The 16,436-nt window shown below is 48.5% G+C and overlaps 1 protein-coding gene and 1 pseudogene across 1 annotated transcript in view; both read left to right on the plus strand.

Annotated features, from left to right (window-relative positions):
- POLR1A (polymerase (RNA) I polypeptide A, 194kDa) overlaps positions 1-4,473 on the plus strand; it is an 82,873-nt gene extending 78,400 nt beyond the window's left edge. Inside the window, exons 31-35 of the mRNA XM_006875869.1 lie at positions 449-724; positions 1,938-2,138; positions 3,242-3,359; positions 3,892-4,056; positions 4,373-4,473. Of these exons, the coding sequence (XP_006875931.1) occupies positions 449-724; positions 1,938-2,138; positions 3,242-3,359; positions 3,892-4,056; positions 4,373-4,473 (861 nt within the window). The remainder of the gene's footprint in view (positions 1-448; positions 725-1,937; positions 2,139-3,241; positions 3,360-3,891; positions 4,057-4,372) is intronic.
- An 11,210-nt stretch (positions 4,474-15,683) lies between these two features.
- LOC102824059 lies at positions 15,684-16,259 on the plus strand (annotated as a pseudogene).
- Positions 16,260-16,436: the final 177 nt, after the last annotated feature.

Raw genomic sequence — 16,436 nt, forward strand, 5'->3', positions numbered from 1 at the left:
AGGGCTTCCGCTCTGTGTCTGTGTGCTCGGAGCCCTGGAACCTGGAAGCAGGGTCTGGCCTGTCCAGCACACCTTTCAGAGCAGGATTGGTCAGGGAACATGCCTGGTTACCCTTTTGGCCTGGTTCTCTCTGGATTTCAGTCAGAGTACCTCCATCCTCCTGCCCCAAATCAGCCCCTTTAACTGTTGTCATTGCTGTGAGGATTAGACAGAGTAGTGGGGCTAGGGGACTTCAAAGTTAAGAGCACGCTGAAGGTTGAGTGGGTAGGTCAGGGAGTGCTTTGTGGACACGAGGGAGGATCAGCATTGAGGGGGTAGCATTCCCAGGGGAAGGGCCAAGCAGGGCAGAGAGAAGCCAGGAGTGTGGGGCAGGTGGGGCTGGGTGGGTCAGGCCAGATAAGCTAGATGGCAGGGCCCTGAATGACACAACATGGATGTTTGCTGCCAGGTTGATTATGAGAGCGAGGAAGAAGAGGAGAAGGACAGAGAGGAAAATGAGGATGAGGACCTACAAGAGGAAGGGGCCATTCCTGGTGAAGGCACCCAAGAGCAGGATGAAGAGGTGGGCTACAGCATGGATGAGGACACAGCCCCGACACAACCCTGGAAGCCCACCCTCAGCCAGGGAGCTGAGGCTGCTGAACGTCGTATCCAGGCTGTGCGCGACTGCCACCCATTCATCGAGGACTACAAGTACGACCCAGAGGAGAGCCTGTGGTGTGAGGTCAGTGCAGCCTGCTGGCCGTCTGGGCACACTCACCACCGCCCACCTGCTCGGCTGCTTTAAGCCTGGAGGAGGGCTGTGATCAGCGGTGGTTCTGTTACCTTCTGAATCTGGTTTAGTCCCAGGTCCCTTTAAGAATTTGGTGGCAATTGTTCATGCTGCTCGAATCACAGCCACACACGTTGCTTTCAACCCCCTAGTGTAACAATTCACTGTCATTATTCAAGAATAGTTCAAATGTGGGTCACATCTATCAGGAACATAGAAACATACTCTTCATTGCACCCTCAGTATAGTAGATACATTAACATACATCTCAGTTCTTCTAAAGCTTCGCTCACCAGCGGTACCGTTAAGCACTCGACTGCTAGCTAGAAAGTTGGTAGTTTGAACCCACCTAGAGGTGCCTTCCAAGGACAAGCTGGGAGATCTGCCTCTGAAGGTCACAGCCTTGAGGAGCAGTTTGCTCCGAACACCTGGGTCACCAGTAAATTACCGTGAAGACCAGCTCAAGTGCCTGCTCCTGACAGGTGTTTTCCAGGTGGTATCTGACTCAGCACTGCCCCTCAGGTTTCTACACCACCAGGTCTTTCTCCCACAGAGCCACTTGGTGGGTTCAAATCCCCTGTCCTTCACGTAGCAGTCTGGTGCTTACCTGTTGAATTCAGGATCCCTTGAATGCTTCATGTTGCTGATTGCTCTAAAGCTGGTTCTAACTTATAACGACCCCGTGTAGGGTTTCCAAGGATAAGCTGGTGGTTTGAACTGCTGACATTGTGGTTAGCAGTCCAGTGCTTATCCTACAGTGCCACCAGGACTTGCTTTAAATGCCTGTATAGGGTGCCCGAGGAGCAGCTGATGGGTTTGAACAGCCAACCTTGTGGCAAGATGCTCTTTGTCCCAGTTCGGTGGTGCCCCCCCCCGCCCAACCAGGATCGCAGGGCAGACAGATGCGTGCCAGACTCAGTGACTGAAAGAGCCATGTTGCTTTACAGCAGCTTGTGTTTTTCGCCTTTGTTCTGGTGACTGACAAAGGCGCTCCTTGGAGTCATCCAGTATTCACCTGTGCAGACCCCCTGGCCCCAGCCCAGATGCTTCCTGAGCGGGGCTGGAAGGCACTACCCCAGGGCACCTGGGCAGCAGGGCTCTAGTTCACGGCAGGGTGGGGAGAAGGCGGCTGTCTGCCCTGGCCCAGCGCTCCTTCCTCCACCAGGTGACGGTGAAGCTCCCGCTGATGAAGATCAACTTTGACATGAGCTCCCTGGTAGTCTCCTTGGCCCGTGGTGCCGTTGTGTACGCGACCAAGGGCATCACCCGCTGCCTCCTGAATGAGACAACCAACAAGATGAACGAGAAAGAGCTTGTCTTAAACACAGAAGGCATTAACCTCCCCGAGTTGTTCAAGTATGCCGAGGTAGGCATCCCTGCTCCGGGTGATGGGTGGTCCTGTGACCCTGCGGCCACAGGCCTTCACGTTCAGGCCTCTCGGGCTGAGGCTCGTTGACCCACTTCAGCCCTTCTTGCTTCTAGACCAATGTCTCCCTGACAGGTTCTGCGGCCTGCCCCACTTCCTGGGGACTTAACACACACACTCAACTGATAAAGGCTTTTTTATAGAAAAAGTTGCTTAAATTCATCTAGTTTAGAGTTTCCCAGATTAATTTGTGCACACATCCCTCCCCTCCCCCTTGAGATGGAAACTCATCAAAAATAGAGTTGTGAGAAGTGATTTGGTAAACGATTCCCACACACCTTTGCTGAGTCGGGTGTCTGGAAGCAATTGAAGAGGGCCTGCAGGAAGGCAGAGGTTGCCCAGCCCCTGAGCACAAGTGTCACCACTGAACAGGGAGCCCCTAAGCTTGCCAACTCTCTCTGCCTGGCACTTGTCTTTCTCCCACCAACAGCTTCCTCTCTGAACCCTCAGAGTGTTACTGAGTGCTCCCCCGAGGGCACAGCAGGAGAGAGCTGGACTCCTGGGTTTCATTTAGACAGGGCTGCACTTGTCTGTTGTTGGGCCACTTCTCCCAGCAGCCTCAGCACAAGGACACAGCGGGCCTCTCCACTCTCGGAGAGCTTACTTGGAGCCTCAGGCCCCTGGGGAGGCCTGACACACACCACATGTGGAGAGTGTCTCTGCCCGGAGCTTACCCCCGTGCTTCCCAAGTGTTACAAACAAAATTAAAAATGCCATTCTAATGGCCTTCAGAAAGTCCTGGAAAGAGTTCCTTTATCTTTTCATTCCATTTTCCACAAACTTTTTGAAGTCCTCTTAAACATTGAATCTAAACTGTATACACCAAGTCCTCTCTTGAATCTGATAGTGAACACGAGAGGGTTCCTGGGGGCCAAGCCATTGTTCCGTCAGCAGCTCATTTTGGACCACCCATTGACCACTTTGTCTTCAGCTGTCCTCAGCTGCCAGACAGAAGGAAGGAAAGAATGCGAGGCGGATACTCCGGTGGAAAGGACCTAAAAAGCCAGGCTGTCTCCATTTGCAGCCCCTCCCTCCTTCCCTAGGTTCTGGATCTGCGCCGCCTGTACTCCAACGACATCCACGCGATGGCCAACACGTACGGCATTGAGGCTGCACTGAGGGTGATTGAGAAGGAGATCAAGGATGTGTTTGCTGTGTATGGTAAGAGGGCTGTCCTGGGAGCTGCGGGTTCTCCAGCATTCACTTGAGGCTGCAGGTTACAGTCCATTGGATCTGTGGTATCTACAGAGGGTCCTCGAGCGTGAAAAAAGGGGGGCTTGTGTGCAGTCTGTGCTGGTGACCGGTCACCCAGGCCACCTCGTTTCTCAATTGCTGGCCCCTTGAGGACGTTCCTGTTTGATGTTGGCTTCTTCCTGCCTCAGGGTTTTGGTTCCCAGGTGAAAGCAGTGCATTTAGTCTTGTGTCCTACAAGTCTGGAGTCCCACTTTCCTCTGCTGCTTGTAAGCAGAACACAGGAAGTCATCCTAGCAACTAGGGATAAGGGAGCAACTCCCAGGCGAGGCTTAGGGATTGAGTGACACAGTGAGTGGGTTGTTGGAGGAGCTGGAGTGGAGCCCTGGCTGGCGTCTGTCCCCCGGCCTCTGCCCCTTCTGGAAGGTTTGCGGCAGGTGATGCTCTGTCAGCCGTCCCCCGCCATTTCTGAATCTTCCTGATGTTACTGCCCATATGACAGGCATTGCAGTCGATCCTCGCCACCTCTCCCTGGTTGCTGATTACATGTGCTTCGAGGGTGTTTACAAGCCGCTTAACCGCTTTGGGATCCGGTCAAACTCCTCCCCTCTACAGCAGATGACATTCGAAACCAGCTTCCAGTTTCTGAAGCAAGCTACCATGATGGGTCAGTGCTCCTGACCTTCTCTCTCCCACAGAGTGTCAGAGTCCTCAGCACGGGCCTTTCCCATGAGATTTTGGAAGCTGGGAGAACAAAGGGGCGGGCAGCTGGGGACAAAGGGCATTTCTGTCTTGTGAACAGAGAAGGGCTGTTACCTCACACAGTCTCCCTGGCCCTCAGGGACTTGGGGCTTCCTCGTGTGGTCAGCTCAGTCTCTTGAGTTGCCCCAACCACATGGCCTCAGTGTCAAGCCCCCCATCTATTTATATCACCCCCAGCTTCTCCCTCAGTAGTCTAACGAGTGCTCTTCTGTCTGTCTTAGGGTCCCACGATGAGCTGCGGTCCCCTTCTGCCTGCCTAGTGGTCGGCAAAGTCGTCAAGGGTGGGACAGGCCTGTTCGAGCTCAAGCAGCCCCTGAGATAGCAGCCACCATAGCGCTGCCCGTGGCTAGGAGGACCTGGGGGTGGGGCTGGCCTGGCCCTTGCAAAATGCATGGGGACTGGGAGATGGGACGCCTGGGGACAGCGTGACTTGGTGGTACAGGGCACAGCAGTGCTCTGGGGGCTTCAGAAAGCAGCTGGTCTCTGGACCAGACCCAGCGTCACCTGTAAAAGTGACGGTCCCCCATCCTAGGATTGTCACCAGGATCCAGGATGTTTTCTGAGGCCCTCCACAGGAACTGGACTTCACTGAGTTGCCTTCATCCCATGCCTTCCTTGGGTTGGGCATTGGGAAGACTCCGGGGAGCTGCACTTTGCCACCAGGGCTGTAGTGGCAGGGACTACGGGAAGAATCCCACCCCTGCCCTCCACACCAGCTCCTAACCGCTGGTACAAAGTTCCCAAATAGTTGCCTCAAGGATGGTCTCCCTGGGCTAAGCACAGGGTTGCACACTTTTCCCACCTACCCAACTAGTGAGCCCGGGCGGGACCCTGGCCACATGGCCTTCTAGTCCAGATCTGCCCTGGGCCTGAGGTGGTCTCTTGGGGCCCAGCAGCTCACACCACAGTGACATGCCCTGAGTTGATGGCTGAGCTGGGGTGTTGGGATGAGTTGTCTGACTTCCTGGCTCCGTACTCAATGAAGCCTGCAGCCTGGGTACCCTCTCCTCCCTTGGCACCAGCAATGCAGGCCCACACACACAACAGTCAGAGGGCCTGTACAAAGGTTTTGTCAAGCCAGAGGCAGTTTCTATTTTGGTCTAATGTTATTCCAACTCAGGCTGAGTAATAAACATCACTGGGATTGGGAAGGAGGGAGGAAAGAAAAGCCTTGGTGTTTTTCATTTTTTGGCTTGGTTTGTGGTTTCTGCGTTTATGAGTTATGAGCCCAGGACTGGGATTTCTCAGCAAACACGCTGGCACAGCCAGATCTTTGGACCCTTGCCCTTCTGGTCAAAAGAAGTGAGGGGTGAGTTTAGCCCCCACCCCATATCACCCAGGGTGGCCCCCTGCATTGTTCACCTTCCTGAGGCCAACTCTGACCCCATGGCCAAGGAAGAAGTCTGCAGGAAGGATTGTACTGACCTTGGTCTGCAGTGGGAAGGGCCGCTGCCCATGACCTTGGTTAGGGATGAAAGAAGTTTTGCCAAGTGGATGGTGGCATTACCATTTCCTCCAGACAATGGTTTGTCTCCTGCCCTTTCTCCCTGTTCCACCCTCCAGACACCCGACGGGCCTCAGCCAATGCCTCCTACGTCCACACTGGGAAACACCTGGTAGAAATAGGGATCTTGTGACGAGATCTGCCAACTTTTAGTACAGAGGAATTAAAGATAGTGGGAGGAAGGGGGTGTGCAGGAAGAAAATGTCCCCATGAAGTCTGCATTAGAGAGCCTGCAGGTAGGTACACTGCTGGTTCTAAGTGTTTCCCAGGTTTCCCGAGAAGCTGCCCTTCAGTTGTACGCTGTCACCTGAATCTGAAGAAATGGGCCTCACTCCACCAACCCGCCACCAGAGTCCACCTGAGACATGTGTCCCACAGAATCATAATATCTTTACCATAAAGAGTGGATCCCCTTGGTTTCAGCATGCCATTACTAAAAACGTGGCATCAGTAAAAAAAGGATTTGGGCATGCAAGAGTTAAAGGGCAAGTATTCTGCTGAAGCATCAAATTATAGAGTTAAGAGGGAACGGTCCTCAGCTGTGACCTAGAAAAGCCACTTGGTGGCTTTTTTGATGTGGGCTCAGCCCCACCCACATACTAAGCAAGGGTGTGAAGGAGCCAGGGTGATGGAATTTTAGTCAGGCTCCCAATCTGTTGGGGTGGGAGGTGGTGTTCGCCTGCCCCTTCTGCCCCAGTCCAAGTGTTTCACTCCACCCAAGCACATTCTACTCACGGCCTAAGAGCAGGAAAACAGCACACCTGGTTTTTAAGCCAAGATTTCAGAGTTGGCGCATCATGATGAGTGAGGAATCCAGGTGGTCCTCTTGCGGGAATCCATGCTCACTCTGCAGAAGGCTTTGTGAGCTTGAAGGTGTGTGCTCAGGATTGTTAATGCTTTTCATTTGGTGCATCTGCTTTTTGGGCAGACCCACAGGTATGCCTAAACCAAATCTGATGAAGAATAAGGGTCATGCTGTATGCTGCCATGGAATGATATGTTTATTAGGGTTCCCAAGCCCTTGGAGCTCACTCATGGCTGGTGGGCCCTTTTAGCCAACCACTGCCTTTAGATGAGTTCTTGTGTTGCCTGTTCATGTGGCAATGTCCATACCTACTCATTTGCTTATAGGAGTTAATTTGTTCAAATTCCTTTTTCATCTCATCAAAAGCACTACAGTTACCACTGTGAGCCTAGATACATTTTCTAGCTGGAATCAGATAACAAAACTCAGAAATGGGTGAAGCTGTGTATCAGGTTCCCATTCTGGAGCTTGAGTTTTCATTGCTCTGCACTCTCTGACCCCACCTGTGTGTTTTGCCCTGGCTGTCACTGAGGTTTTCAGGACTATTTTAGACCATTACTTTAATAGGTGACTTTCTGTTGCTTAAAAAGTGTTTATTTTTTGGTTTTCTCCCCATCCACCACCATGGGACTGTTAATCAGACATGGGACTTAGACCATCTGCACATACTAGGACTTAAGAACCACTTAGAAACAGCTCCAGAGAGAAAAATCCTGTTTTTTAAAAGTTGCACCTAGTTTAATGAGCATTGTATTTAATGTTCTCTAGACAGCGCCTCTCTCCCTGTGAGTTCAATTCAGAACACCTTACTGTTTTGATACATTCACACGCCCAGGGAAAGGCAGAATCAGGGGCTGAGTAGCTCCATTCACCTTGACCTGGCTCAGGTGACTGACTTTGGGTAAGTTTAGACTGTGAGGGACTTGAACTTCTGGCCTGGAAGGTGCTTCCCAATCTGAAGCTCTTTTACCATCCTTACCCACACCCCCATTCTACCTCATTCCAACCTTGATACCTGCTTTATACCAGGCACCCAAAGATGAATGAGCCGCTAATAGACAAGGAGATAACAGGGGATTCAGCAACAGTGTGAGCAGACCAAAGGTTGAGATCTTAAGTATGTGAATGTGTGCCCCACCAAGAATTTGATTAAAGCAACCCCAATGCATATAGCAGTCCTGGTGTACACTGTAGAATAATGCACTGGACCTCAAGGTAGGTTTGAGCCGCAAGGATGGTGGTTCAAACTTACTAGCCACTCTTCCAAAACCCTATACAGAGTTGCTATGAGTCAGAATTGACTCAATGGCACTTAACAATGCGTATGGTGCTTTGTGGAGAGTCCTGAGCGCAGGCTCTTGGGTGCTCAGAGGCTAGGAGGAAATTTAAAAATAATCAGATCTACCATGCGTGCCCCCACTTCCACCTCAGTTGCTCAATTTCCTGTCCTCCGCCCCCACCACCTCTTTTCCTCCCTTCACGGGTGAGGCTGCTTTGTAGTTTGAGCTACAATGCTGCCTGTAGAGCTGTCTTTTGCAAGTTGCTCTGAAGATCTGGTGGCCCAGTCGGATGCTGCTCTTTGGGCTGACCTGCCCTCTGCACTGTCGCTGGGGAAGTCCAGCCAGTCCTGGGGCTTTGACCTCACGTGACAAGATTTCAGATACCGCAGGCCTCAGCTAGACCACGGTAAATTCTCCCTAGTTTGCTAACCCCATGATTCTTGCTTGGAAATACAAACCTGTGAAGTTCCACATACATATCAAACCAGTCCAGCCTCAAGAAATGGAGCTCTGGTAATGCAGTGGTAACGAATCGGGCTGTGAACCTTAAGGTCAGCAGTTCGAAACTACCAGATGTTCCGCGGAAGAAAGATGAGACTTTCTGCTCCCGTAAAGATGTACAGCCTCGGCAACCCTGTACATGGTCGCTATGGGTTGGAACCGACCATGGCATATCACCACCACCGACCTCAAGAAAGCAGTCAAGCTGTATGACTGTGTCTGGGGCTAGATACTGAGCTTGGTCCACAATTTACAGAGTAACCATAAGAAAGTTAGTCAACCTCTTTTTGCCTTGGGTTCCTGTCTGTGAAATGGTAGTGATTGCTGTTAAGTGCTGTTGAGTTGGTTCCGACTCATGGCTAGTGGGCTCAAGCTGCTGACCTTGTGGGTCGCAGTCCACTCCTTATGTTATGGAGCCACCACACTCCCTAAGAGTAAGGTGGTTGTTGTTGTGTGCCATGGAGTCGGTTCCGACTCATAGAGACCCTACACAGGGTTTCCGAGGCTGTAAATCTTTACGGGAGCAGACTGCTTCATCTTTCTCCCACGGAGCGGCTGGTAGTTTCAAACTGCTGACCTTGCGGCTCGCAGCCCGATTCGTAACCACTAAGAGTAAGGTTAAGTGTTCCTAAATCATATGCAACTACAAATGTTTACTTCTCAAGTAGCCCTTGTAACGTCGTGGGTTACGCGTTGGGATGCCAACCACATGGACAGCAGTTTGACTCCACCAGCTGCTCCGATGGAGAAAGAAGAGGCTTTCCGCACCTGTAGTAAAGATTTCACAGCCTAGGAAACCATACACAGGGTGGCTTTGAGTTGGATCTGACTCCATGGCACGCAGCAGCAGCAGCAGCAGCAGTAGTAGTTTTTTGTTGGTTTTTTTTTTTTTAGCCTCAGTAGTTTTTAACGGGACAGTTTCGACCCACAGGCAACAATCGGCAATGTTTTTGGTTGTCACAACTGGAGAAAGGTGTTACTGGCATCTAATGGGTAGAGGCCAGAGATGCTACTGAACGTCCTGTAATGCACAGGACAGTCCAAAGAATGATCTGTGCCCAGATGTCAATGGCGCTGAGATGGAGAAATCCTGGTGTTTTTGACAACATAGTATGAATGTGCCACTCTGATAAGTAAACAGTGGTATCTCACCTTACTTTGCATTTTCTTATTAATAAAGCTCTGGAGTTCCTGGGGTGGTGCTGTGGGTTAATGCGCTGGAATGCGCTTGAACCTCAAGATTGGCAGCTCAAATTCACCAGTCGCTCCTTGGAAACCCTATACAAGGTTGCTATACATCGGGACCGACTCAAAGGCACTTAATAACATTAACAAAGCTGAGCATCTTTTCCTGAATTTATTGGTCATTCTGATTTCACTTCTGAGAATTGCTTATTTGTATCCTTTGGCCACTTTCCTCTTGGGTGGTTTCCATGACATCTTAGAGCCAATTTTAAAGAATTCTTATTTATTATAAAGGTAACATTTTGTTATCTGCATTAAATACATTTCCCCATTCTCTCCAAAATTAAGTGAATAAGGTAATACTATAGGCCAAGAACTGAGTCCAGATTCCAGCACTGTGGTTAGACTTTCAAAAGTTACCTTTTGGCTACCCCGGGCAGTGTCGTCCTTAGACAGTAGTCAGTGTTGCAGGGGCATTTTCTGAAGTACATAGATATAAAAAGCAAATTGCCCACAGTTAGGGCAATAGAAGACAACTCATGACAGCATGGACACAAGTGCTGGAGGAATTTAGTGAGAACTCTTATTGACTGGAAATCAGGAGCAGACAGCGAGAGCCCTGCCTTCCTTCCTGGCTTCCGGGCAGCTGTTACAGGTCTTTCAACAGCCCATCTCAACCCTCACAACAACCCAGTCAGGAGGTACACATTCTGTCCTTGTCCACAGACACAGTCAACTAGTGGTGGGCAAGAACCTGAAGCCAGGCAACTGGCTCCATAGCCCCCTTACTGTGCCCACCGAGGAAAGGTGCCCATGATCTGAGGCTGCCCTGACTAGAGCGAGGCAGGCAGGTGTGAAATGATTGCCTAGATCAGAGAACCACCTCTTCTCCAGGACCTCAGGGTTTATATGTCTTCAGGAGGACGGACTGGCCTGCTGGGACCTAAGATTGAAAGGACTCAGCACTTTGCTTAAGGTTTGGAGGCTGGCAGGCCACGAGAATGAAACAAGAACAAATAACAAGCCGTCACCTTATTGAATTTAGAACCCCACGTGATGGCACAAATCAAAGCAGAGGTACAGTTTGAAGAGTTTAGATTGGGAAAACCTGGGCATGGACAACGGGGCCTTGTTAAAAGAAATCTGAGAGGCTTAGGACCAACCCTTCTGTGGAGGAGACCTGGGTAAGTACTGTAGAGAAAACTAAAGACCATTGCCACGGAGTTCATTTTGATTCGTGGTTGTTCATTTTGATTCCTGGCAACCACGCCTGTGTTACAGAGTAACACCCAAAGTGTTTGCATGATTGTAATCTTTACGGAACAGAGCCCCAGGCCTGTTTCCATGTGATAGTGGGTGGGTTCAAACCCTAATGAGGGACCTGCACAGGTGTTGTAACAGTTCTAAAAGATGTATGTGATACTGTTCCATCTAATCTTAGCAGCCTTGTTGGGCTATTTTAAAATTGAAGAAATAGATGCAGAAAAGGCAAAAGCAACCCCATAGCGGCGGATCCATGATACAACAACCCGGTTGATGCCTTTCTTAGAATTACACCTATGCTGCTGTATCTTCTGGCATTGGGTTCCAACTGACATGGGGTGACAATTCTAGGTTACATTAGTGAGATTGGGGGCCTTGGGGGTGAAACCCAGGTCAGCTAGTGAGAGAAAGGTCCTCAAAAATCTGGTGGGCTGCATCCTGAATCATGAGTATTAATAGGAAATCTAACAGTTGGCCATTGTAAGATTCCCAAAGGATTTCTCCTGCCCCTATTCATCGTACTTCTCAGCCTGCTTTCCAGCCCTGCTCCTTTAGGCCTGGCCTGGTCACCAGTGTAGCTGGTACCTGTCCTACAGGCCTAGCATCTGACTGACTGGGGACCACCCGACTCCAGGGGAAGGCTGCCTGGGCTCTGCAGAGTGACCTGGGTGGTTCCAGGCCTGGAAGGCCACCCTGGCCCCTGGCGTAACACATAGTGTCTTCTCAGCCTGCATTCTGACTCACCCAGGCTCCTATATGTCCAGTCATACCACAGACCCCAGCCCTTGCAGCTAGTGACCAGCTGGCTGGCCCAGCCCTAAACTCGGCCCTCTGAAGACAAGGACTTTTACTCTCCTGTAGTCCTAGCTTCAAGTGCTCAATAAATAACCATTGGACAAAGGAAGGAGGGGAGAGAAAGAAGGAAGAAGGGGAAGGAACAAAGGAAACTAGTGTCCATCGTCCTCAAAGTGAGCTTCTCTCTGTCCTCCATTTTTCTGGAGCAGTGGGGGCAGTTCTACTCTGTTCTCTGAGCACTCCATGAGACTTAATGAGGCAACAGGTCCACTGTTCAGCAGAATCGGTATCCCCTGAAACTTGGTAAAAAGGCACAGTCTGAGGCCCCACTTTTGGCTTGGCTTGGCTGTGTGCCGTGGAGTCGGTTCCGACTCATAGCGACCCTGTACAGGGTTTCCGAGGCTGTAAATACTTCTGGGAGCAGAACGCCTCATCTTTCTCCCACGGAACAGCTGGTAGTTTCAAACTGCTGACCTTGCGGTTCGCAGCCAGATTCGTAACCATTACACTACCAGAGGTCCCGTCCTAGACGTCCTGAATCAGCACTCTGGGATGGAGCCAGCGATCTGTTTTAATGAGCTCTCCAGGAGATAACGTTTCACGCAGTTGCTTGAGAAACCAGCTTTAGGAAGTTTCCTTACCTGTCCTTTTGTGTGTGTGTATGTGTATGTGTGTGTGTGTTCCAGCCCCAGGGTTCTCTGGACTTGTGGAAATAGCCCCTAATGCCCCTCAGTCTTCAGTGCCTATAGCCAAGTTGGTGCCTCCTGTTTGCCCGGTGTGGGCATCACAGTCACCCGTTCATCTGGACCTCCTAACCTCCTAACCCCTGGGTTGATTCTAATGTCTCTGCTTTGTGGATAAGGGGAAGGGAGGCTCCAGAGATGAATGACTGCCCTCCCTGGGAACTTTCCTACCCTCTGAGATGAGAGGCGGGGGAGAGGGGTCGAGTCTGTGACTATGAAACAGTTGAACAAGGCAAGCAGTGGGGGTGTGGGGCTTACACAGTCAGGTGAGGAGAAGACTAACGAGGACATGCTTCGAGCTGGTGTTATGAGTGTTCCCTTGGGCCCTACAAAGTCCATATAATGGTGTTTAGGTTTTAAAATCTTTTGGCTGTTGGGAAGAGCATTCTGCAAACATCCTTCACAACCACAAATCTCCATGATGCCATGTGGCATGGGAGAGAAAGTTTGGGTGTTGGGTTTGATTTCTTTAGCCCCCACTTTCTGGCCCTGTGACCTTAAGCAAGTGACTCAGCTGAATGCAAGCCATCAGTTTCCTCTTCTATAAAATGGACAAATAATATCTAGGGGTTCTTGTGAAGGCCAAGTAGGAAATGCTTTGGAAGATTCTGACATATAACAGGTGCTTAGTCAGTGGTAACTGTTATTTTTCATGTTCCCTCAGCTGATAATGCCCTCTTCTCTGTAGGATAAACTCCTATTCATCCTTCAGGACCCAACCACCTTAAACCCACCCTCTTCTGTGAAGCCTGTGGTAGTGTATGTTTTGTTCACCAACAGGAGCATCCCTCCCTGCCCTCTTGCCCCATTATGTCAGTTGTGGCCATGAAACTTAATTGATTTTAAGAGCCAGTTGGTGCTCCATCAAGCTCTCTTTCCCTCAGGCCTGGTCACCAACACTGCTGTAGATGGTAGTTGCTCTGGCCTCCTGGCTCCCAGGAGGCAAGTTCCAGCCACCTTGCTATGGGATATGTAGCATGAGTTGTTATTGTTGTTAGGTGCCATTGAGTCAGTTCTAATTTATAGTGACCGCATGCACAACAAAACCGAACAATGCTCGGTGGTGAGTCATCTTCACAATTATTGTGTTTGAGCCCATTTTTCCAGTCACTGTGCCAAATCTATCTAGTTCCTCTTTTTCACTGACATTCCACTTTACCAACATGAAGCCTTTTTCCAGGGACTGGTACTGATAATATATCCAAAGTACAAGAGACAAAGTCTAACCAGCCTCACTTCTAAGGAACATTCTGGCTGTACTTCTTCAGAGATAAATTTGTTTGCTCTTCTGGAACTTTCAATATTCTTCACCAACACCATAATTCAAATACATTGGTTTTCCCCTGGTCTTCCTTACTCATTGTCCAGCTTTCACACGTACATGAAGCAATTAGAAATACCATGGCTTGGATCAGGTTCACCTTAGTTCTCAAAGTGACATCTTTGCTTTTTAGCATTTTAAAGAGGACTTTTGCTCAATGCAATACATCATTTGATTTCTTGGCTGCTGCTTCCATGAGGGTTGATTGTAGATCTAAGTAAAATGAAGTATTTGACAACTTCAACCTTTTCTCTATTTGTCAGATTACTTACTGATCCAGTTGTGAGGATTTTTTATTTCTTTGCATTGAGGTGCAATACATACTGAATGTTACAGTCTTTTATCTTCATCAGTAAATATTTCAAGCCTTCACTTTCAGCAAACAGTGTTGTGTCATCTGCTTATCACAGATGACGCAACCCTATTGTTAATGAGCCTTTCACCAATCGATGTTCTTCATATAACCCAGTTTTTCGGATCATTAGATCAGCATACAGACTGAATAAACTTGGTGAAAGGATACAGCCTTGACACACACCTTTCCTAATTTCAAACTGCTCAGTATCACCTTGTTCTGTTCCAATGACTGTCTCTTGGTCTATTTACAGGTTCCTTGTGAGCATAAATACGTGTTCTGGAATTCCCATTCTTCACAATGTTATCCATAGTTTGTTATGATCAACACAATTGAATGTGTTTTCATAGTCAATAAAGTACAAGTAAATACCTTTCTGGTATTCTCTGTTTTTATCCAAGATCCATCTGTCATCAGTAGCAATGATATACTTACTTCCACATCCTTTTCTGAAAACAGCTTGAATTTCTGGCAACTCCCTGTTGAATATACTGCTGCAACTGGTTTTGAATATTGTCAGCAAAATTTTACTTGTATGTAATTTCATGATGTTGTTGGATGCTTTTTTTAAAATTCTGTCAGCCCACCTTTCTTTGGAATGGGCATACATATGGCTCTCTTCAAATCAGTAGCTGTCTTTCAAATTTCTTAGCACAGACAAATGTCTCTAGTGCTGCATTAGTTTGTTCAAACATTACAATTTGTGTTTCATCAATTCTTGGAGGCTTGTTTTTCACCAATGCCTTCCATGTACCTTGGACTTCTTCCTTCAGTAGCATTGTTTCTTGATTGAATGCTAATTCTTGAAATGGTTAAACACTGACCAATTCTTTTTGACACAGTGACTCTGCATTCTCTCCATCTTCTTTTGAATCTTCCCGCTTTATCCAATACTTTATCAGTAGAATCTTTCGATACTACAACATGAGACATGAATGTTTCCTCAGTTCTTTCACCTTGAGAAATGCTGAGCATGTTCTTCACTTTTGTTTTTCTGACTCCAAGTCTTTGCACATTTCATTATAATACCTTACTTTGTCTTCTCAAGCTGCTCTTTAAAAATGTTCTGTTCAGTTCTTTTGCGTCATCATTTATTCCAGACACTTTAGCTTCTCTATGATTGAGATGAAATTTCAGATTCTCTTCTGACATCTGTTTTAGTCTTTCTTTTCTGTCTGTTTTAAGACCTTTTGCTTTCTTCAGTTATGGTGTCCTTGATGTCATCCCACAACTCCTCTGTACTTCAGTCATTTGTATCACATGCATCAAATCTGTTCTTGAGAAGGTTTCTATACTCAGGTGGAATATATTCAAGGTCATATTTTGGATCTTCTGGACTTGTTTTAATTTTCTTCAGCTTCAGCAGATGAGCAATTGATGGTCTGTTCCACAGTGGACCTGTGGTCTTATTTTAGCTTGATAATGTTGAGCTTCTCTATTGTCTCTTCCCACAGATGTAGTCAGTTTGATTCCTGCTTATTTCATCTGGTGAGGTCTATTTTATTATCATTGCTTTAGTGTTTGGTGTATCAATTTGAATAATAGTATTAATTGATTTCCTTGTGGTGGTGGTTATGTGCTATTGAGTCAGTTCTGAATCATAGTGACCCTATACAGGGTTTCTGAGGCTACAAATCTTTACAAGAGCAGAAAGCCTCGTCTTTCTCCCATGGAACAGTTGAGGTTAGCAGCCCGACTCATAACCACTACACTACCAGAGCTCATATGGATATTATCCTATCAAGAGAGCATTGTAGGCCGCTGCCCGCCTCAACCCAACATGGCGATGCATAACAAGGCGGTGCCGCCAAAGATCCCTGACACCCGGAGGGAGCTGGCGGAGCTGGTGAAGCGGAAGCAGGAGCTGGCGGAAACACTGGCAAACTTGGAAAGACAGATCTATGCTTTTGAAGGAAGCTATCTGGAGGATACTCAGATGTATGGCAATATTATTCGTGGCTGGGATCGATATCTGACCAATCAGAAAAACTCCAATAGCAAAAAACGATAGAAGGAACCGGAAGTTTAAGGAAGCTAAGCGACTCTTCAGTAAATCCTCAGTTACTTCAGCAGCTGCAGGAAGTGCATTGGCAGGAGTTCAGGACCAGCTCATAGAAAAGAGGGAGCCAGGAAGTGGGACAGAAAGTGATACTTCTCCAGACTGCCACAATCAGGAAAACGAGCCCAACTAGGAGGACCCCGAGGATCTGGACGGATCTGTGCAGGGATGAAACCTCAGAAGGCTGCTTCTTCCACTTCCTCAGGGAGTCATCACAGCAGCCATAAAAAACGAAAGAATAAAAACCGGCACAGGATTGATCTGAAGTTAAACAAAAAACCACGAGCTGACTATTAGAAGACTCATTAGTACAGAAGCTTCCAGGTTATAGAGCCCTGCTTCCCTTATCCGACCTCACAAAGATAGACACCTCACCTGAGTGCGTGGTCATCTACATCTGCTCTCCCCGACCCAGTGCCTGTGACTCTGAGTCATTTGTTCTCAAAAGTGGTGATGAAGTCATTTCTGTAAGAC

Source organism: Chrysochloris asiatica, unplaced genomic scaffold (assembly GCF_000296735.1).
Source record: "Chrysochloris asiatica unplaced genomic scaffold, ChrAsi1.0 scaffold00341, whole genome shotgun sequence".
NCBI classification, from domain to species: domain Eukaryota; kingdom Metazoa; phylum Chordata; class Mammalia; order Afrosoricida; family Chrysochloridae; genus Chrysochloris; species Chrysochloris asiatica.